The 17,336-nt window shown below is 44.3% G+C and overlaps 1 protein-coding gene across 2 annotated transcripts in view; it reads left to right on the top strand.

Moving 5' to 3' along the window:
* Positions 1–17,336, top strand: part of TCOF1 (treacle ribosome biogenesis factor 1) — a 64,298-nt gene that overhangs the window by 11,055 nt on the left and 35,907 nt on the right. For both annotated transcript variants that reach the window (XM_077326577.1, XM_077326576.1), the window contains exons 3-9: positions 5,200–5,330; positions 7,934–8,031; positions 9,132–9,492; positions 14,313–14,398; positions 14,956–15,214; positions 16,164–16,255; positions 16,943–17,167. In XM_077326577.1, the coding sequence (XP_077182692.1) occupies positions 5,200–5,330; positions 7,934–8,031; positions 9,132–9,492; positions 14,313–14,398; positions 14,956–15,214; positions 16,164–16,255; positions 16,943–17,167 (1,252 nt within the window). The remainder of the gene's footprint in view (positions 1–5,199; positions 5,331–7,933; positions 8,032–9,131; positions 9,493–14,312; positions 14,399–14,955; positions 15,215–16,163; positions 16,256–16,942; positions 17,168–17,336) is intronic.

Raw genomic sequence — 17,336 nt, 5'->3', positions numbered from 1 at the left:
TTGCCAGTCTCATTTTAATGTGCCCCAAGAGGTATATGTGATATACCATGTACCTGGTTGTCCACTCATCTGTTTTGGCAAAATTAGATTTTTTTTTCCATGAAAGTACCTAGGGCATATATATGAACATATGAAGCTACCTTCTTCTGAATCAGACCATTGGTCTATGAAGCTCAGCATTGTCTTGTCAGACTGGCTCAGACTCCAGGGCCTCAGGCTTTGGTATCAGTCAGTACCTGATCCTTAACTGTGGAGATGCCTGGGATTGATGGTCTACTGCTGAGCCACAGCTGTTCCCATCATCATTTACATTACTTGCTTCTTATCAAATGAGTGACAGCAATATCTCTTCTACCACAGGGGAGGAAGCATATAAATAAAAATGTTAAAACTTTGGTTTTACCTTCAAAGCCAATTACTTGTATCATTTGAGTTTTTTACTTGGCTATATGATATTTGTGGCTTTATTCTCCCCCTCCCGTTTGACAAATCAATAAAACATACTTTGTTATATAATTCATATGGATAGTCACTTGAAAAATATGAATTACACCTTTCAAACTCCCAGGCTTGTTTAATATTGTATTGGCAATAGTATTCATTTGCTCTTGTTAATTTTATGAAATATTGAATATTTAGAAATGGAACATTTTTTTCACAGAAAAAAACTGCTTTTCATCTCTAATTTCGCACATCATTATTGTGCTGTTCCCATTAATAAAATGATATGTATTTGTGATATTGGGCTCTCTGCTTGAAGCATGCAATTAATTTGGTTTTCGTTCCTGCTTTTATACTGCTACTGGCGTATCTGGTACAGCAAATGTACTTGAAGGTTTCAGAAAACCAAAGATATATGTCCCATTCCTTTATTCAAATATGCTCTGTTCCTTTATTCAAAAGGAAATGAGACATTAATTCATATGCTACTTTAACATGCTGATTCCTTTTCAGCCCTGTGACTTTTGACCTTCCTGGGATCTTTCTGTCTCTTTCTTTGTTATGTCTGAGAGTGAACTCCATACAGCACCGTGTTTAAATAAGGCAATCTTATCAGTTTTGTGACTAAGGGCTACATACTTCAAGTATTTTCTTTTCTCTTTGCCTCTTTTTTGTTGTTGTTGCTTCTCCCTTCTAGGGAGACCATTAAGTTTTGTTCTCCATTCCTGTCCAGTCAGCCCAGTCAGGGCGATGGATTGCAGGATGAAATCCTGCATGTCTCTGGCTGGTATAACTGGAAAACCCAATATCTAAGGGTTTTCAGCTGTTTATTTGCCCCGATAAGGGGGGAAATGAAGAGCCTTCTTCCACTTTGCTGTGAAGAATAGTTTTTAAGTTCCTGCAGCTGAAAATATGATGGCTGAATTTGAGGCTATTCCTTAAACTCTGAAGAATACGCTCACAGCTGAGGCAGATATAATTGCAGCTGCTTTAATCAGACACTTTAAAAATAAAGGAATTTGAAATTACTTCTCCAACCAGCTGGACTTACTTTGAGACACAGAAAGTTCAAAATCAACCTCTGCTTTAAAAAGTCATAAAAGGTGAGAGACAGACCATATTAATGTAAAAAGAAAAGTTGTCTTTTGCTAAATCTTAAAATATTTGGAAGGATAATTATTCTCATTAACAAAGTAATTTAAAATTAGACACTGTAATAACTACCCTGGGAAAAGTCGCTGCTACATACTTTGGAATGTAAACAAAGATACCTTGCTTTTCACTGGTGGGCTGCCACGGAGCTAAATCCATTTGTGATACAATAATACCAATACTGTCAGTGGCAGCTGGAGATATTGCAAGTAGAAAAAGAAAGATGCCTTCCAAAAAGACTGAACAAACATCTGAATAACCAAATGTGGACATATTTCAAAAATTTTTAATACAAATGGTCTAGAAATTGGATCAGAGACTATGTAAATTGAATATCAGTCTTCAATGAATAAACAATCGTCCTTAGAAGAATCCTTTAAAACTGTTCAACTTAAAGTCTAGGAAGATACTAAGAAACTTGAGAACTTTATAAATCATTTTTAGAGGAAATTCAATTGACTAAAGAGAAACACTTAATGCTAGAAACAAAGATCGATGGGGCCAACATACAACTTGAATCAAGCCTGGACAACTTTGCTCTTTTGGAGCTTAAACAGAAGGAACATTTCCTGAGATTGAGATATATTACAAGTATAAGGGGAGAACATATAAGACAAAGAGCGGTTAATGCGCTTGCAGATCTCTTTAAACTTCCAGAAGATATGCAAATAGAAGTGGATTCTGTTTACAGAATGAATTCTAGTTATGCAACGAGGAATAAAACTCCAAGTAATACTCTTTATGAAGAAATCTGCTGGAGACAGAATACTACAATATTCCAAGATGAAATTTAAGACTGACAGTAAAGAAGTGATAATTTTGAAAAGAGTTCCAAAAATTTTACACAAAAGATAGTCTTCCTGACAGATGAACTAGAACAGAAACAAATTACATTTTGATGTGACAAATTAGGGTGTCATCTTTATATTTCAAGAACAGGGTCAAACTTAATTCAGTCTCCAAAGCAAATGAATTGGTTGAAAGATATAAAACAAAGTGGAATGTTTTAGAAATTCCCCAACCATCACATCATGAGCATGATACTGAGTATTTTTAACCAGAACTTGTTTACCATTAATTTAACTGTTTTAATTTAATTTTAGAGCCTCTTGTGGCGCAGAGTGGTAAGGCAGCAGACATACAGTCTGAAAGCTCTGCCCATGAGGCTGGGAGTTCAATCCCAGCAGCCGGCTCAAGGTTGACTTAGCCTTCCATCCTTCCGAGATCGGTAAAATGAGTACCCAGCTTGCTGGGGGGTAAACGGTAATGACTGGGGAAGGCACTGGCAAACCGTATTGAGTCTGCCATGAAAACGCTAGAGGGCGTCATCCCAAGGGTCAGACATGACCCAGTGCTTGCACAGGGGATGCCTTTACCTTTACCTTTTTTAATTTAATTTTGAAATTTTATTCTTATGTATTTTACCTTACGTTTTATACCGCCCTGAACCAGTTTGCTGGAATGGGTGGTACAAAAGTCTAATAAATAAACATAACAGCTTCAAAGAAAGACCAATGGAAAAGCAATAAGGGTGAGAAAAGTGACTTTGTTTCTACTGAGACCTGAATATCTTTACACCACTCTGTGGGAGCGGTATAAATTAAGCAGTAAGGGGTGTCGGGGAGAGCTTGGTTCGGGATAGGGAGGGCAACGATTGGCCCCTTCGGCCAACAGCCATCATTACGCGGCTGCCCGCCGACATGGCAGGTAGGAACACACCCTTCTCAACCCCCCCTTTTCCCCCTGCCCTCCCTCGCCACTCAACCCTGCGCTCTGCTGCTGCCGCTTCCCCACCCCCAAACACCCACCCACCCTTCTCAACCGCAACTCTTCCCCCCCTCGCCACTCAACCCCATGCTCTGCCACTGCCACTTCTCTACCCCCAAACACCCAGCCACCGACCCTTCTCAACCCTTAACTCTTCCCCCCCTTGCCACTCAACCCCGTGCTCCGCTGCCGCCCCACACCCAAACACCCAGACACCCACCCTTCTCCTCCGACCCCCTCGTGACTCCCCCCCACAAATGCCTAGCGGACCCTTCCTACCACCCCTGCCCCATCCCCTTTCATGGCACCTGCCTGCCTTCCTTCCTCCCAGAATTCAATTTCTTCTACCTTCCTTCCTCCCAGCATTCCATTTCTCCTTCCATCCTTCCTCCCAGAATTCAATTTCCTTCCTTCCTTCCTTCCTTCCTTCCTTCCTTCCTTCCTTCCTTCCTTCCTTCCTTCCTTCCTTCCTTCCTTCCTTCCTTCCTCAAATTCTCTCTCTCCTTTCTGCCTCTTTGTCTCCCTCTCATTGTTCTCTTCCTTCCTTCCTTCCTTCCTTCCTTCCTTCCTTCCTTCCTTCCTTCCTTCCTTCCTTCCTTCCTTCCTTCCTTCCTTCCTTCCTTCCTTCCTTCCTTCCTTCCTTCCTTCCTTCCTTCCTTCCTTCCTTCCTTCCTTCCTTCCTTCCTTCCTTTTTCTTCCTTTCTTCCTTCTTTCCACCCACCCACCCCGCTAGCGGCCACTGTATTTTTTGTACAGCGGGCTTAATTTCTAGTAGATTATATATTTTGAATGTGAAATACAAATGGATCCCCTCCTGGGGGGGGGTAAAGAGAAAGAATATTTGATTGGCTTTGATGGATAATTAATTGGAAAACAAACATGGTATTTTGCCTAGATAATGGTTGTGAGAAAATTATATATAGAGTACTGAGGAAAAATACAAACTTACTTATAAAAGAAGACTGGTTTGTTAAGTTCTTAGAACTGGCTGAAATCGTTAAAGCTTATTTTGGTTAGAGAAAATTAAAATCTATAATATACTAGAATGTTTTGATGATTTTTTTCTTTTGATTCTTAGGGAGGAAATGGTTTGATAATCTGTAGATTTGAAGATTGTAGATTTTTAAGTATGTATATTATAATTGTACTGAAAAGGGTCTAATGATAGAGAGTTGATGAGATTTAAAATGATTAGAGATGAAAATAATATATTCAAGTAATGTAACTATAAGTTAAAGATATATGATGTCTATTCTTTGTTTTTTCTTTTTCTTTTATCCTTTTTTGTCTTTTCTATTGTATCCTATAACTTTAAAAATCCATTTTAAAAAAGACCTATTAATGCAGCAGTGCCCTTCTATGTGAGCGAAATATGGCTCTTCTATGCGAGGGAAATGTCACCCTAATCTTCCTCTCTTCTCCCACCTCTATGTGGGATGACTCTTGCCAAGCCCACATGTCTTCTGCTTGAATACATCAAGAGTCAAAATTATTTTATTTTGACAGTCAAAGGATTAAAACTGCAAATCTAGAGCTGTTCCAGATTTAAAACAACCATGTAGTTAGATTGTAAACAACTGTGTGGTTAAGTTTTGCATTCTTAGTTTCACATTACCAGTGTATTGCCTTACTCTCATTACTTTTAATTAATTTTGAAGTCCATTTTGAGTACAGTGTCTTAATGAGAGCCCAAATACTAAGTTTTTCATAGGACAAGCCAGGCCTGTCAGCCAGGTTCTTAGTTTTCTGTAGAAAGGAAAGGTGTTTCCAAAGTGCATTCGTTGAACCACTTTCCCTTTCAAAATCTTTTTCAACTTGCTTTTAATATTTCTCTGACAGAACTTCTATCCAAGCCCAGACGCAAAAGGGAGATGATAACAAGGAAGGCACTCAAGCGAAGATCAGAATTCCTGACCCCAAGAGCAGCTCAGAGACCTCAGAGGAAGAGGAAGTGGAAAACCCTATAAAAAGTAAGAACAAATGTTACCTAAAAAGTAGAGTGAAGCATAGCTGGTTTAACCACATTGTACTTGTAGCACATGCTACAGGCCCTGCACTTTCAGGGTCCCCGTGTGGTACCTTCACCCTCCCCTCCCCCCAGGCCATTTACTGGCTGGATAAAAGAAACCTGTGGACCTGCACCCCTCTTCAAACTAATTTCTACAGTGGTTGATAGAAGTTAATACAGACAGCCTGACCTACCTTACTACCTTCTGCTTCTGATTGTATGTTGGAGGGGGCAGGTATTCTCGGCCTCCTTGTTGCTGTGCATAGGCGATTTCAGTTCCTCCAATATACACCCTTTGCCTTCCCAGGTCCTGCCTGCTTGAAAACAGAGTAGCATGCATACACACACACTTATGATTTGTGATGCCGTGGTAAGAAATAACAAGAGCCCCAAGATGGCCACCCACAAGCCAGATGCCTTCCTTGCTGCTGGAAGCCTCTGTTCTGGCTTGGGAAGCAAGCAGTCTAGAGGTCTCCTCAGGAGCAAGCATCTTTCGTCAGATGCTACTATCTTGTCTTATTTCCTTCAGTGCTCTGCTCTATTCCAGCGTTATATAGTGGCTACATTGCATCTAGGGAGTAGGGACTGAGCAAGAGTGATACGTTCAAGTGCTGGGGATTGTGGGGGCAGGACAAAAGCCCCCCCCCCCAAGGCATTTGTTTAGAGCAGTGGTCCCCAACCTTTTTATCACCGGGGACTGGTCAACGCTTGACAATTTTACTGAGGCGGGGGGGGGGGTAGTCTTTTGCTGAGGGACGCCACCGCCGCCGTCTGAGCCCCTGCTCTACTTGCTTTCCCACTAATGCCCTTGATTTCCCACTGCCCGCTGGGGGGCGCTGCCAGCAGCAGCTGCGCAGTGCCACGCTGAGGGGGAGCCCCAGCCATGGCGACCGCCAGAGAGCACCAAAGGTGAGCCGGCGGCAGAGTGGCAGGGCAGCAGCTGGGGAGAAGGGTGAGGAGGAGCCGCAGCCCGGTACCGACTGATCCATGGACCGGTCCCGGTCTCCGGACCGGGGGTTGGGGACCACTGGTTTAGACCTTTTTATCACCGGGGACCACTCAATGCCTTTTACTGAGGCCCGGTGGGGGAGGGGTAGTTTACTCCCCTACTCTCAACCACTGCCCTAACGCTCTCTGATCGCTATGGTAATATTTAAACATCCCTTCAAAATAAGATACAGACACGCCACAACAATGAACATAAGGAACATTTTATTTTCACTCATGAAAATATTCACTATTTTAACTCATGACAATGACAAATCAATGGGAACCCTGAGCTTGTTTCTCTGCAACGAGATAGTCCCATCTGGGAGTGATGGGAGACAATGACACCCGAAGTGTGTTGTAAAGGGTCGGGGGGGGGGGGGAGAAGGAGTCCTTCAGGGCCCACCTCCAATTAGTCGAAGGACCACATGTGGTCCGCGGCCCACAGGTTGGGGATTGCTAGTTTAGAGGATCAATGTTTGTTTGGAGGATTTTGTTTAAGGGAGATTTTGCTTCCCTCTGAAGCAGAAAAAGAGTGGTAGGGTTTAGCTTCATTCACAGCAAATTTGATGGCACATTTCAAAGTGAATCATTTTTTTCTGTATCTGACAAAGCGTGCAAACTCGCAAAAGCTTCTACCTGAATAAAATTTTGTTGGTCTTAAAGGTAGTACTGGACTCAAAGTTTCTTTGACCTAGCTTGTTTTGCCACATGGCTTTGTTGAAGGATGTAGTGTCATACCTAAGCACATTTGCCCGTACATACTGTGGTGCCTACTGCCAAGTTAGTGTGGATAAGGTTGTTGGTTTTGAAGTCGTAAGTGAGTTGACCTTACAAAACTTAAAGAAACGACTGCAGACAGAGCAGGATGGTGGGCCTTAGTTCATAAAGTCACCATGAAGCAAAAATGACTTGATGGAATCTAACAACAACAACTAACAAGGGCTCCGCTCTGGCCCTCGTGCTACAGGCTCCATGAATCCTTAAACCAGGCCTGGAGTGAAGCATTTCAGAGTAAATGACAAAGAGCAGCTGTTGCTTCCAACCGTGAAATATCCAGGAAGACCAGGGGTGTTACTGCTGCCAGTAAATTGTGTAAATTCTGTAAGGTCTGACTGCAGTTGGTCGACATCAAAGACAATGGGGGTGGTTAGGTAGGAATGGGGGGACATGGTGTTATGAAGAGGGCAGGGAGTTATGCAGAATACAATAACACAGTCTTCCTACAATGCTTGCCCAAGGTGCCCCCTTTTCCTTCTGCTGCAGATGTTTTCTAACTCTGTCCTACTAGAAATTAATCTGAACATGTGACTTAGCCCTTGGCGAGAGGCTCTTTTTAAAGCCAGGTTGGGTTGCTGGGAACGCCCCGATGATGAGAAAAGGAGTAATACAACCTAGGAGTCATCTTGCTATTTCAGATAGTTGGTGAGGAAAGGGGAGTTGCTGTATGGGGTGCTGGGAACTTTATAAAATACTGCTACAATTCTTAGTGACCTTGAGAAGAATGAAGTGTTTTAATGCAACCTCTACTATTCTAGAAACTTCTGTTAATTGTATCTTTCTCCTCCTGTGTTTTAGCCAACCTGCCTGTGAATAATAGCTCTGCAGCTAAGGCAGAGAGCAGTAGTGAAGATGAAGATTCATCCTCTGAAGAGGAAGAAGTTTCTGGAAGGATGGTAAACAGCCATTTATCTTTTTGCTTCTGCAGGGAAAGGTGTATGTTCTTTGCGAAGTGAATTGTCAGTGTGCCACCTCCGTTTGGTTTATAGTCTAGTTTTGCTTAAAGTTTTGCCTTCCGCTTGGCTCCTCCGATTGTCAGTTTGGGGCCCCTCCGATTATCAGTTCCTATCCTGGACTCAGCCCACCCCCTTAGCCTTAGCGAATTATTTATACTGCTCCTTGAGCGGTTTACAGATACTCTGCAGCCAGACACAAATTAATATATTTATTGTATGGTGCGTGTACTGTAGCCAAGAGATCCTAAAATTGTCTGGCAGTCAGCCAAGGGACATTTGGAGGTGGCTTGCCATTTCCTGGTTCTGCATCATGACCCCTAGTATTCTTTGGAATAACTACATCCAAATCCTTGGAGGTCTCCCATTCAAATCCTAGCTTAGGGTCAGCCCTGTTTCACTTCTAAGATATAATGGGATTGGGCATGCCTGGACTAAATTGATATATTACACTCTGTGTGTATGTATGTGCATGTGTGCAGTGGGGCTTTTCTTCTAGTATCCCTGCTTAATAGGATCTGCCACATGCAAGAGGCTTTCCCTGCCTCCTTTCCCTGATAATGTCTTCCCTGCCAGATTGTGCTGTTGCAATCTGCAGTGTTACAATTTGAAGTCAGCGGTAGAAAGTGGATTTGTGTGGAAGGTTAGTGTAATTGGGAACTTCAGGCTGAGATTTGAGGGAATGAAATGCAGTAGCATTGTTTTTGCAGCATTTCAGATACGTCTACTGCAATGGAAACTGTTTATGTCATGCTAGGTAAAGCGATCATAATAAATGGGTTTATTCATACTCTGGTTCACTTCCGAGGAAGCCAGCAGAGACTATAAAGGTAACTTAAGCCTGTCTGAAATGCAGAGGTCATTAGAAAATAAAATCCCTTTGTACATCGTAGAGTTCTCCAGTTCTCTTTAATGCAAATGTGGATTTTACAGCTAATGCAAGCCCATGTGAGCCAAGAGTCTTGGGAGCAGAACTTGCATCACCTTTGTATAACAGACTAACTTGACAATTGTAACGGATCTTTTTCACTTTTCTTTTTTAGATGAAGACTACTGTGACAGGAAACAGAACAGCTAATTTTCTGCAGCTTGCAGCTCAAAAAGCTAATTCTGTCCCAGGGAAAGGGGTAGCTATAGCTGCTGTCCAAGCAAAGAAGATGCCAAACAAAGCTATTTTGAACAAGCCATCTCCTTTAGTTGTGGCCAAAGCCGGACAGAACAAAGTTCTTTCTGGCAAACCAGAAGCTGCTCCTCCATCTCAGGTCCTCAAAGGACAGAGTACGGCACCAGGAAGTGTAGCACAGAGAGCAGCGGACAATGTAAACAGTAGCAGCTCGTCTGAGAGTGAGGAAGAAAAGACCCCAGCTGTAAAAACCACTGTAAAAACCCCAATTCTCAAACCAGGTAAGAAAGTGTATAATGTGTGTTCTCTCTGCAGTCCATTTATGAACTTCATCTCTTCTTTTGGTGTGTGCAGCATTTTAGATTGTCAAGACCCTGTTCTCAAGTTCACCTGTTCTTGCCATGAGATGTGTTTTAATCTATATTTTGGAGTGTGTGGTTAGGTTTCTCTGCCCTGTTTATTTGCATGGTTCCTTTGGCCTGTTTTTCTGGCCCTGTCATGCTGCTCTGGAGATCACTTAGCCTGTTGACCCCAATTACTTTGGTAGTACCGTATATATTCGCATATAAGCCGAGTATTTCAGCCCTTTTTAAAGCTGAAAAAGTCTCCCTCAGCTTATATGCGGGTTTAAAAAAAAATCTGCCACACTAGACATGGAGAAGCAAAGGCAGGAAGAGATGCAGCAAGCCCGGGAAGGACAGTGGGAGGGGTCTTCGCCTCCCCACCCTCACTGCCTTAACGAGGCTAGCACGAGGCTGCTGCGGCTGCTGCTGCTGCTGCTGCTGCTGCTGCTGCTGCTGCTGCTGCTGCAGGAAGCTCTGAAGCCTGCCTCAGAGGGAGAGCAGAGAGCAGAAGGAGGAAATGCCCCTAGAGGAAAGAATGTAAAGTGAAGGGAATAGAAGGAAAGCATCACAGGATTGGATATCAAAAGGCAAGACTGTTCAGAGGGAAAGAGGGAGGAGGAAGGAGGGGGATGGGAAGAAAAGGAAAAAAAAAAGATCCTGCCCAAAAGGGAAGGGGAGGGGGGAAATCCACTATCCAAACACCAGTCTCGGCTTATATGTCAGTGAATTAAGGTTTTCCAGCATTTTGTGGTGAAATTAGGTGCCTCGGCTTATAAGCCACTATATACGGTATATGTCCACAGAACTCTCTTCCCTGCTATTTCTTATCTCTTTGTGCAGGCATTGAAGGATTGGTGTAACTAGCCTGTAATGTTTTCACTAGTACCTGTTAATGCAGGTTATTATTATTATTATTCGATTTATTTCCCGCCACTCCCTAAACAGCTCGTGGAAGGTCACAATGTCTTAAAACTCCCATTAAAAGACTTAAAACCATCACAACATGGCGGATGCGAAAAGAACCCCTTCCTACCCCCATTGCTAAGGGGGGGGCAGAAGAAGGGAGCCAGCGATGTTCAAGGAGCCCGGGGGGGGGCAGTTGATGTCCCTCGCTGACCCCAGCCTCAACCATAGACCTGGTGGAAGAGCTCCGTTTTGCAGGCCCTGTTAGTGTAGGCATGAGGTTAATGTAATGCACCTGACATTTGTGTGCCAAGTCTCGAGTTCAGGGGGGAAGGATTGGCAGTGTCCATATTGGGATGCTGCCTTTGTAGTAACTCAACTTCAGCAAGGAAAGTTTAATTCACCTGTTTTGCATATTTAATCAATAAAGATATTTCTTTTGCACCAAGAGCCTGCTTACTGGAAATTTAACAGGGTACTGACAGAGATAACACTGTAAGCCAGATCAGTTCAGTTCTGCACTTCAGTTGCAAACTGATGAACTGAACGGAAATATCAGAGGAAGGATGCAGCTGAGGTTGGTGCAATCTAATACATATCAGAGGAAAATGGTGGGGTAGAGTGTGTCAGTATCAGTTGGGACTCGTTCGAGAGCTTGGCCATCTGACTGGTATACCGCCAGCCCAATGCGCTGCCAGATGGAGGCCTGATGGAGGCAGCGGCCGCCTGGACGTTGCAGTATCCCAGGCTTCTGATCCTGGGTGACTTCAACGTCCATGTGAATGCACCATCTTCAGTACTTGGCGTGGACCTGGTGTCATCCATGGCGACACTAGAGCTCTCGCAATTTGTTTTATGGCCCACTCATCATGCCAGCCACACACTCGTCTTGATCTTCGGTGCTGGGGTAGAGGTGGGTCTGGCTGCAGCTTTGGCTGTGCCGTGGTCAGACCACTATGCCCTGCAGGCCCAGCTCAGGATAACACCCCCTCCCCAATTGGGTGGCCCGCAGAGACTCATGGATTCACATGGTTTCCGAAATGCTCTGCAGGACCCGATGCCTCCTGGCGACTCATTGACAGCCTTGGTGCAGGACTGGCAGTCCCGCCTGACGGCTGCCATAGATAAGATCGCCCCTAAACTTCCTCTCTGCCTTCAGCTTAAATGGGTCCCTTGGTATTCCAGGGTGCTCCAGGAGAAGAAAAGAAGTGAGATCACTAGAGTGAGTGTGGCGGAAGACTCACGACGAAGCTGCAAGAACATCTTACCGCATGCTTATGAGGGCGTATGAGATGGTAGTGAAAGTGGCAAAGCATGAGTTTTTTGCCATGGAAATTATGTCTGCAAGCTCTCGCCCGGCCCAATTATTTAGGGTAGTTAGGTCTCTTACCGCCCTTGAAGTGGGGCGCCAAAATTCTTGTCAATTGGAACTCGGCTGTGAGGCATTAGCGAGCTATTTTGCGGATAAAGTCTTGTCCACCACGACTTTCCCAACGTGGTTAATACAGTAAATGAACTGGACGCCTGTTGGCCACCCTGTTGGATGATTTCCGTCACCAGCTGGATAGGGGCGGATTGGCCATGCTGGTACTTTTAGATCTGTCATCTGCTTTTGACATTGTTGACCACAAACTGTTGGTCCACTGCCTCGCCGGCATGGAGATACAGGGCACAGCTCTTTGCTGAATATGCTCCTTTCTCCAGAACCGGACCCAGAGGGTTGCGATAGGGGATGAGTTCTCGCACTCCTACAGCCTCCCTTGTGGGGTTCCTCAGGGCACAGTTCTCACCCCCACTCTGTTTAACATCTTCATGTGCCCTCTGGCCCAGCTAGTACAGAACTTTGGGTTGGGTTGCCATCAGTATGCTGATACCCAGCTCTATCTCCTCATGAATGGCCTCCCGGATTCTCTCCCAGAACCATTTGCCAGATGATTGGAAGCAGTGACAGAATGGTTCGCCTGAAAATTCAACCCCTAAAAGACAGAGGTCCTGTGGTTGGGAGGTAGGGGGCAGAATCAGGAAGTGCGCTTATTCACCTTGGCAGGGACGCAACTTACGATCGCAGCCCAGACCAGGAATTTGGGAGTGACCATTGATGCCTCATTGACCATGGAGGCGCAGGTCAAGAAAGTAGCCAGCCAGGCATTTTTCCACCTTTGCCAGGCTCGACTACTGGTGCCCTACCTGTCTCCTGAACACTTGGCCACAATTATCCAGTTAAAGAGCCAGTTTGGTGTAGTGGTTAAGAGTGCAGACTTCTAATCTGGCATGCCGGGTACAATTCTGCACTCCCCCACATGTAGCCAGTTGGGTGACCTTGGGCTTGCCATGGCACTGATAAAGCTGTTCTGACCGAGCAGTGATATCAGGGCTCTCTCAGCCTCACCCACCTCACAGGGTATCTGTTGTGGGGAGAGGAATGGGAAGGCGACTGTATGCCACTTTGAGCCTCCTTCAGGTAGAGAAAAGCGGCATATAAGAACCAACTCTTCTTCTTTTTCTTCTTCTCCATGCGATGGTCACTTCCAGAATAGAGTTCTGTAACTCGCTCTACGCAGGCCTACCCTGGTCCCAGACTTCAGCGGATGCAAAATGCAGCCACAAGGGTCCTCACTGGTACACCTTGGAGGGCCCATATCCAGCCTGTGCTGAGGCAGCTGCACTGGTTGCCAGTTGCTGTCCGGATCTGGTTCAAGGTTTTGGTTTAACCTTTAAGGCCTTATGCGGGTTGGGACCCACATACCTGAGGGACCGCCTATCGCCCTAGGCCTTACGCTCTGTGGGTGAAAATTTACTGGTCGTTCCTGGCCCCAGGGAAGCATGCCTAGCCTCAACCAGGGTCACGGCCTTTTTGGTCCTGGCCCCAACCTGGTGGAATGAGCTCCCGGGTGAGCTGTGGGCCCTATGGGAGCTTTTGTCATTCCGCAGGGCCTGCAAAACGGAGCTCTTCCACCAGGCCTATGGTTGAGGCTGGTGCTGGTGAGGTACATCAACCTCCCCCCACCACCACCCCGGTATGAGCAGTACATTGTTTGACCTCCTTCCTCACCCTTCTACTAGTGGGGGATGGGGGAGGTTTCCACCATGTTGTGATTTTTACGTCTTTTAAGGGGGTTTCATGGGTTTTTATGAGACTTTGTAACCCACCACGAGCCGGCTTTGGAAGTGGTGGGGAATAAATCAGATGATGATGATGATGATGATGATGTTACTGTTGCACGAAAAAAATGGACGATTCCAAATTAGTGACAAGAGAGAAACAGAATCTATCCAGTGGCTTAATAAAGCTTGAAAAGATAAAGAGTCTCTTGTGTTATTTATTCAGGCTTCGACTCTGCCAGAACGGTCTCTAGATTTGTTTTCCGTTTTCAATCTTTCGTCAGTGGCAGTGAGTCCGTCCTTGTTAATATTTGAGTATAATTAGGCAAACGCTCCTGTATCATGGAGAATCATGATTTATCTTTTCAAGCTTTATTAAGCCACTGGATAGATTCTGTTTCTCTCTTGTAGATGATGATGTTACTGGCATGTTCTGAAAATGCTTACTGGTTCCAAAATCAGTTTACAAGCAATTTAGTTGGTGATAAAAGCACAATACTGGCTTGAGCAGTCCATTTCCAAAACTGCATAGCAGGTACGTGGAGGGTACAGATCAAATAAGTGATCCTTCAGTTTGTTGTGGGGACCACTTAAGCTGAGGTGTATAAGTACTTTACACATTGGTAGGTAGAGTTGAGAAGACTCTACCCTGAGGTTTTTCCTTTTTGTTCTGGGTCTTAAACATTGAAGTCTGTTAAATACCGTTATGTTTTAAGAGTTCAGAATGAATGCCTTCTTTCTTCCAATTTTAGCTTTAAAGAAACCGGAGAGCAGCAGTGAGGACTCCAGTGAGGATTCTGAATCTGAAGAAGAAACAACAAAAGCAGCAACTGTTCAGGTAGCTCCATTAAAAGAATCCTGCAAGGTTGTTCATAATTGCAATCAAACAAGTCATCTTCCACTTGCACTGTAAACGTGGTGCAGTCCAAGGAGTTCTGCATCACATACTTAACATTGGAATCCACTCTGAAAACTTCACTTTGGGGTGGGGATAGAGGTGGGACACATTGTCAGCTGTTGGTTTACTTCATGCAATTTTTTGATGCCAAAATGGTGAAACTGTAATAATGAGGAGACCGAAGTTGTTCAGAGGCAAGCATAGTAAAGCCACCCAACTAGCGAACTTTCACATCCAAAGTTTTGTGTTCTCTCCCTATTTTTCATTCAGCCTCCTGACTTCTAGTAGCCGACTCATTTGGCTCCCTTCCCTTTAATTACCCTTGGGAACTTTTCCTTTCTCTTTTTCATGGTTCCCCAAAAGAACAGGGATGAGATTTCTATTGTGGACTTTCAATTCCTCGCCAGGTTTTTGAAGGTTAAATTCCAGAAATGAAATTCAGTTCCTTCCTGTCCTCAAAAGAAATTGCCATGCACTAATTCCGAACATCACTCTAGGTAAAGCCTACTGTGCAAAGTCCACCAATCAGTGCAACTCCGTTGAAAAGCTCCCCCGCCACTGTCACACCTTCTAAAGGGTCCACAGTAAAGGCACCTCAGGTTCTGAAAAGACAGCGTACTGCCCCAGTAAGTGTGGCGCAGAAGGCAGCCGATTCTGAAAGCAGTAGCGACTCGTCTGAGAGTGAAGAGGAAAATACGTCAACAGCAGTAAAAGAAAAGACAGCAACAGCAGTGAAAGCTTCAATTCTTAAGCCAGGTAAGAAGGTTTGTAATGTGTGGCATCTCTGTGGAGCCTTCACGAGCTGCATCTCCTCTCTTGGCTGACAGTGAGATCAGCGTGTACAGCATTTCAGATAACACTGTAAACCAGATCAGTTCTTGGATATTTATCAACGAAAGCTGTTCTCACTGGAGACAGAAGGCAGAAATAAACTCGTAACGCTCTCGTCAGTTGCATGCTGATGGACTGCCCTCAAATTCTTTAGGGACAAGGTTTATAGTTAAGTGTGTGTGTATACATGCGCGCACATTCTAGCACTGGTACTGCACAACAAGCTGCTGATTGTTAGAATCATAACAATTCTTGAGTGGTTTGAAATTGGTTTCTTCTTGGGTTTTGAATTTCCATTTTTAGAGCTTGCCTCTTTTTGCCCCCCTATAAAATCAATGCTTTGAATAAAATCATTCTTAGGAATTTTGGATATTAGGGTTTGAATGCAGTTTCTTAAAATTGCTGCTGTCAACTCTGGGAGGATAAACATGGCAATTGGCGACTTGCTGTGAATAGTTCATGTTCCCCCATAAGCCTTAAAATGAAGATGGCTTTGATTGAAGAAACATGTGTCAGTTGAAGGATACTGTGCTTGTTTGGCTGGTGTAATTGAACGCATGATACTGAACATTTGTTTTCCTGAATTAGTAAGCAAGCGATAGAGCTGATGATAAAAGCAGAGTGCTGCGGCTTGAGCAGTTCTCTCATTTCCAGAACGCTGTACCAGGCCTGTGGGGGTGTGCAGACCAGGATTAACAGAAGCAAAAGTTTATTACAGGGGCCTTTAAACACTGATAGGCAGAGATAAGAGGACTCTTAAGGGATCTACTCTGAGGGGGTTTTATTTCTTTTTGGTCTTGGTCTTAAATATTGGAGTCTATTAAATGCCACTATGTTGTATAAGAGTTCAGAATGAATGCCTTCTCTCTTCCAGTTTTAGCTTTAAAGAAACCGGAGAGCAGCAGTGAGGACTCCAGTGAGGATTCTGACTCTGAAGAAGAAACAACAAAAGCAGCAACTGTTCAGGTAGCTCCATTGAAAGAATCCTGCAAGGTTGTTCATAATTGGAATCAAACAAGTCATCTTCCACTTGCACTGTAAATGTGGTGCAGTCCAAGGAGTTCTGCATCACATACTTAACATTGGAATCCACTCTGAAAACTTCACTTTGGGGTGGGGATAGAGGTGGGACGCATTGTCAGCTGTTGGTTTACTTGATGCAACGTTTTGATGCCAAAATGGTGAAACTAATAATGTGGAGACCGAAGTTGCTCAGAGGCAAAGTTACAGTATAGCCACCCAACTAACCAACTTTCACATCCACATTTTTGAATTATCTCCCTGTTTTTTTTAATTGGAAGATTAAATTTCAGAAAGGAAATTCAGGTCCTTTTTTTCCAAAGAATCTACCATGTTCTGATTCTGAACATACTTTGCTTTAAAGCCAGCATGGTGTAGTGATTAAGAGCAGCAGACTCAAATCTGGAGAACCAAGTTTGATTCCCTACTTCTCTACCTGCTGCCAGCTGGCTGACCTTGGGCTATTCACAGTTCTCTTTCAGCTGTTCTCTTAGAGCCCCCTCAGCCCCACTTACTTCACAGGGTGTCTTTTGTGAGGAGAGGAAAGGAAAGGAAAGGTGTTTATAAGCCACTTTGGGATTCCTTCAAGTAGTGAAAAGTGGGGTATAAAAAATCAGCTTTTCTCTTCTCTAGATAAAGCCAGCTGTGCAAAATCCACTGATCAGTGCAACTTCAGGGAAAAGCTCTCCTGCCATTCCATCTAAAGGGTCCACAGTAAAGGCATCTCCAGCAAAGACAAAAGTGAGCCAAATTAAAGCAGGAGTTGGACTTGCAACTGAAAGCAAAGAACCAGCACACAGCTCAGATACCACTGACTCCTCAGACAGTGAGGACAAGGAGCCCTCCTCAGTAGCACAGGTGAGATTCTTTGGAAGCTTTTACCCGGTTTTCCTGTCTATAAGGTCTGAAGCCCTCCAGGCATATGAATAGGGAACAAATGGAACATAGTTTAGTAGATATCACGGGCGGTATCTTTTCATACATCTCAGCAAAGGGCAGAGAGAATGTGTGTGTGTGTCAGCTCAAG

The sequence above is a fragment of the Paroedura picta genome, chromosome 3 (assembly GCF_049243985.1).
Source record: "Paroedura picta isolate Pp20150507F chromosome 3, Ppicta_v3.0, whole genome shotgun sequence".
NCBI classification, from domain to species: Eukaryota; Metazoa; Chordata; class Lepidosauria; order Squamata; family Gekkonidae; genus Paroedura; species Paroedura picta.
Note: the sequence above shows the minus strand (reverse complement) of the source record. Positions and strands in the feature narration are given on the sequence as shown.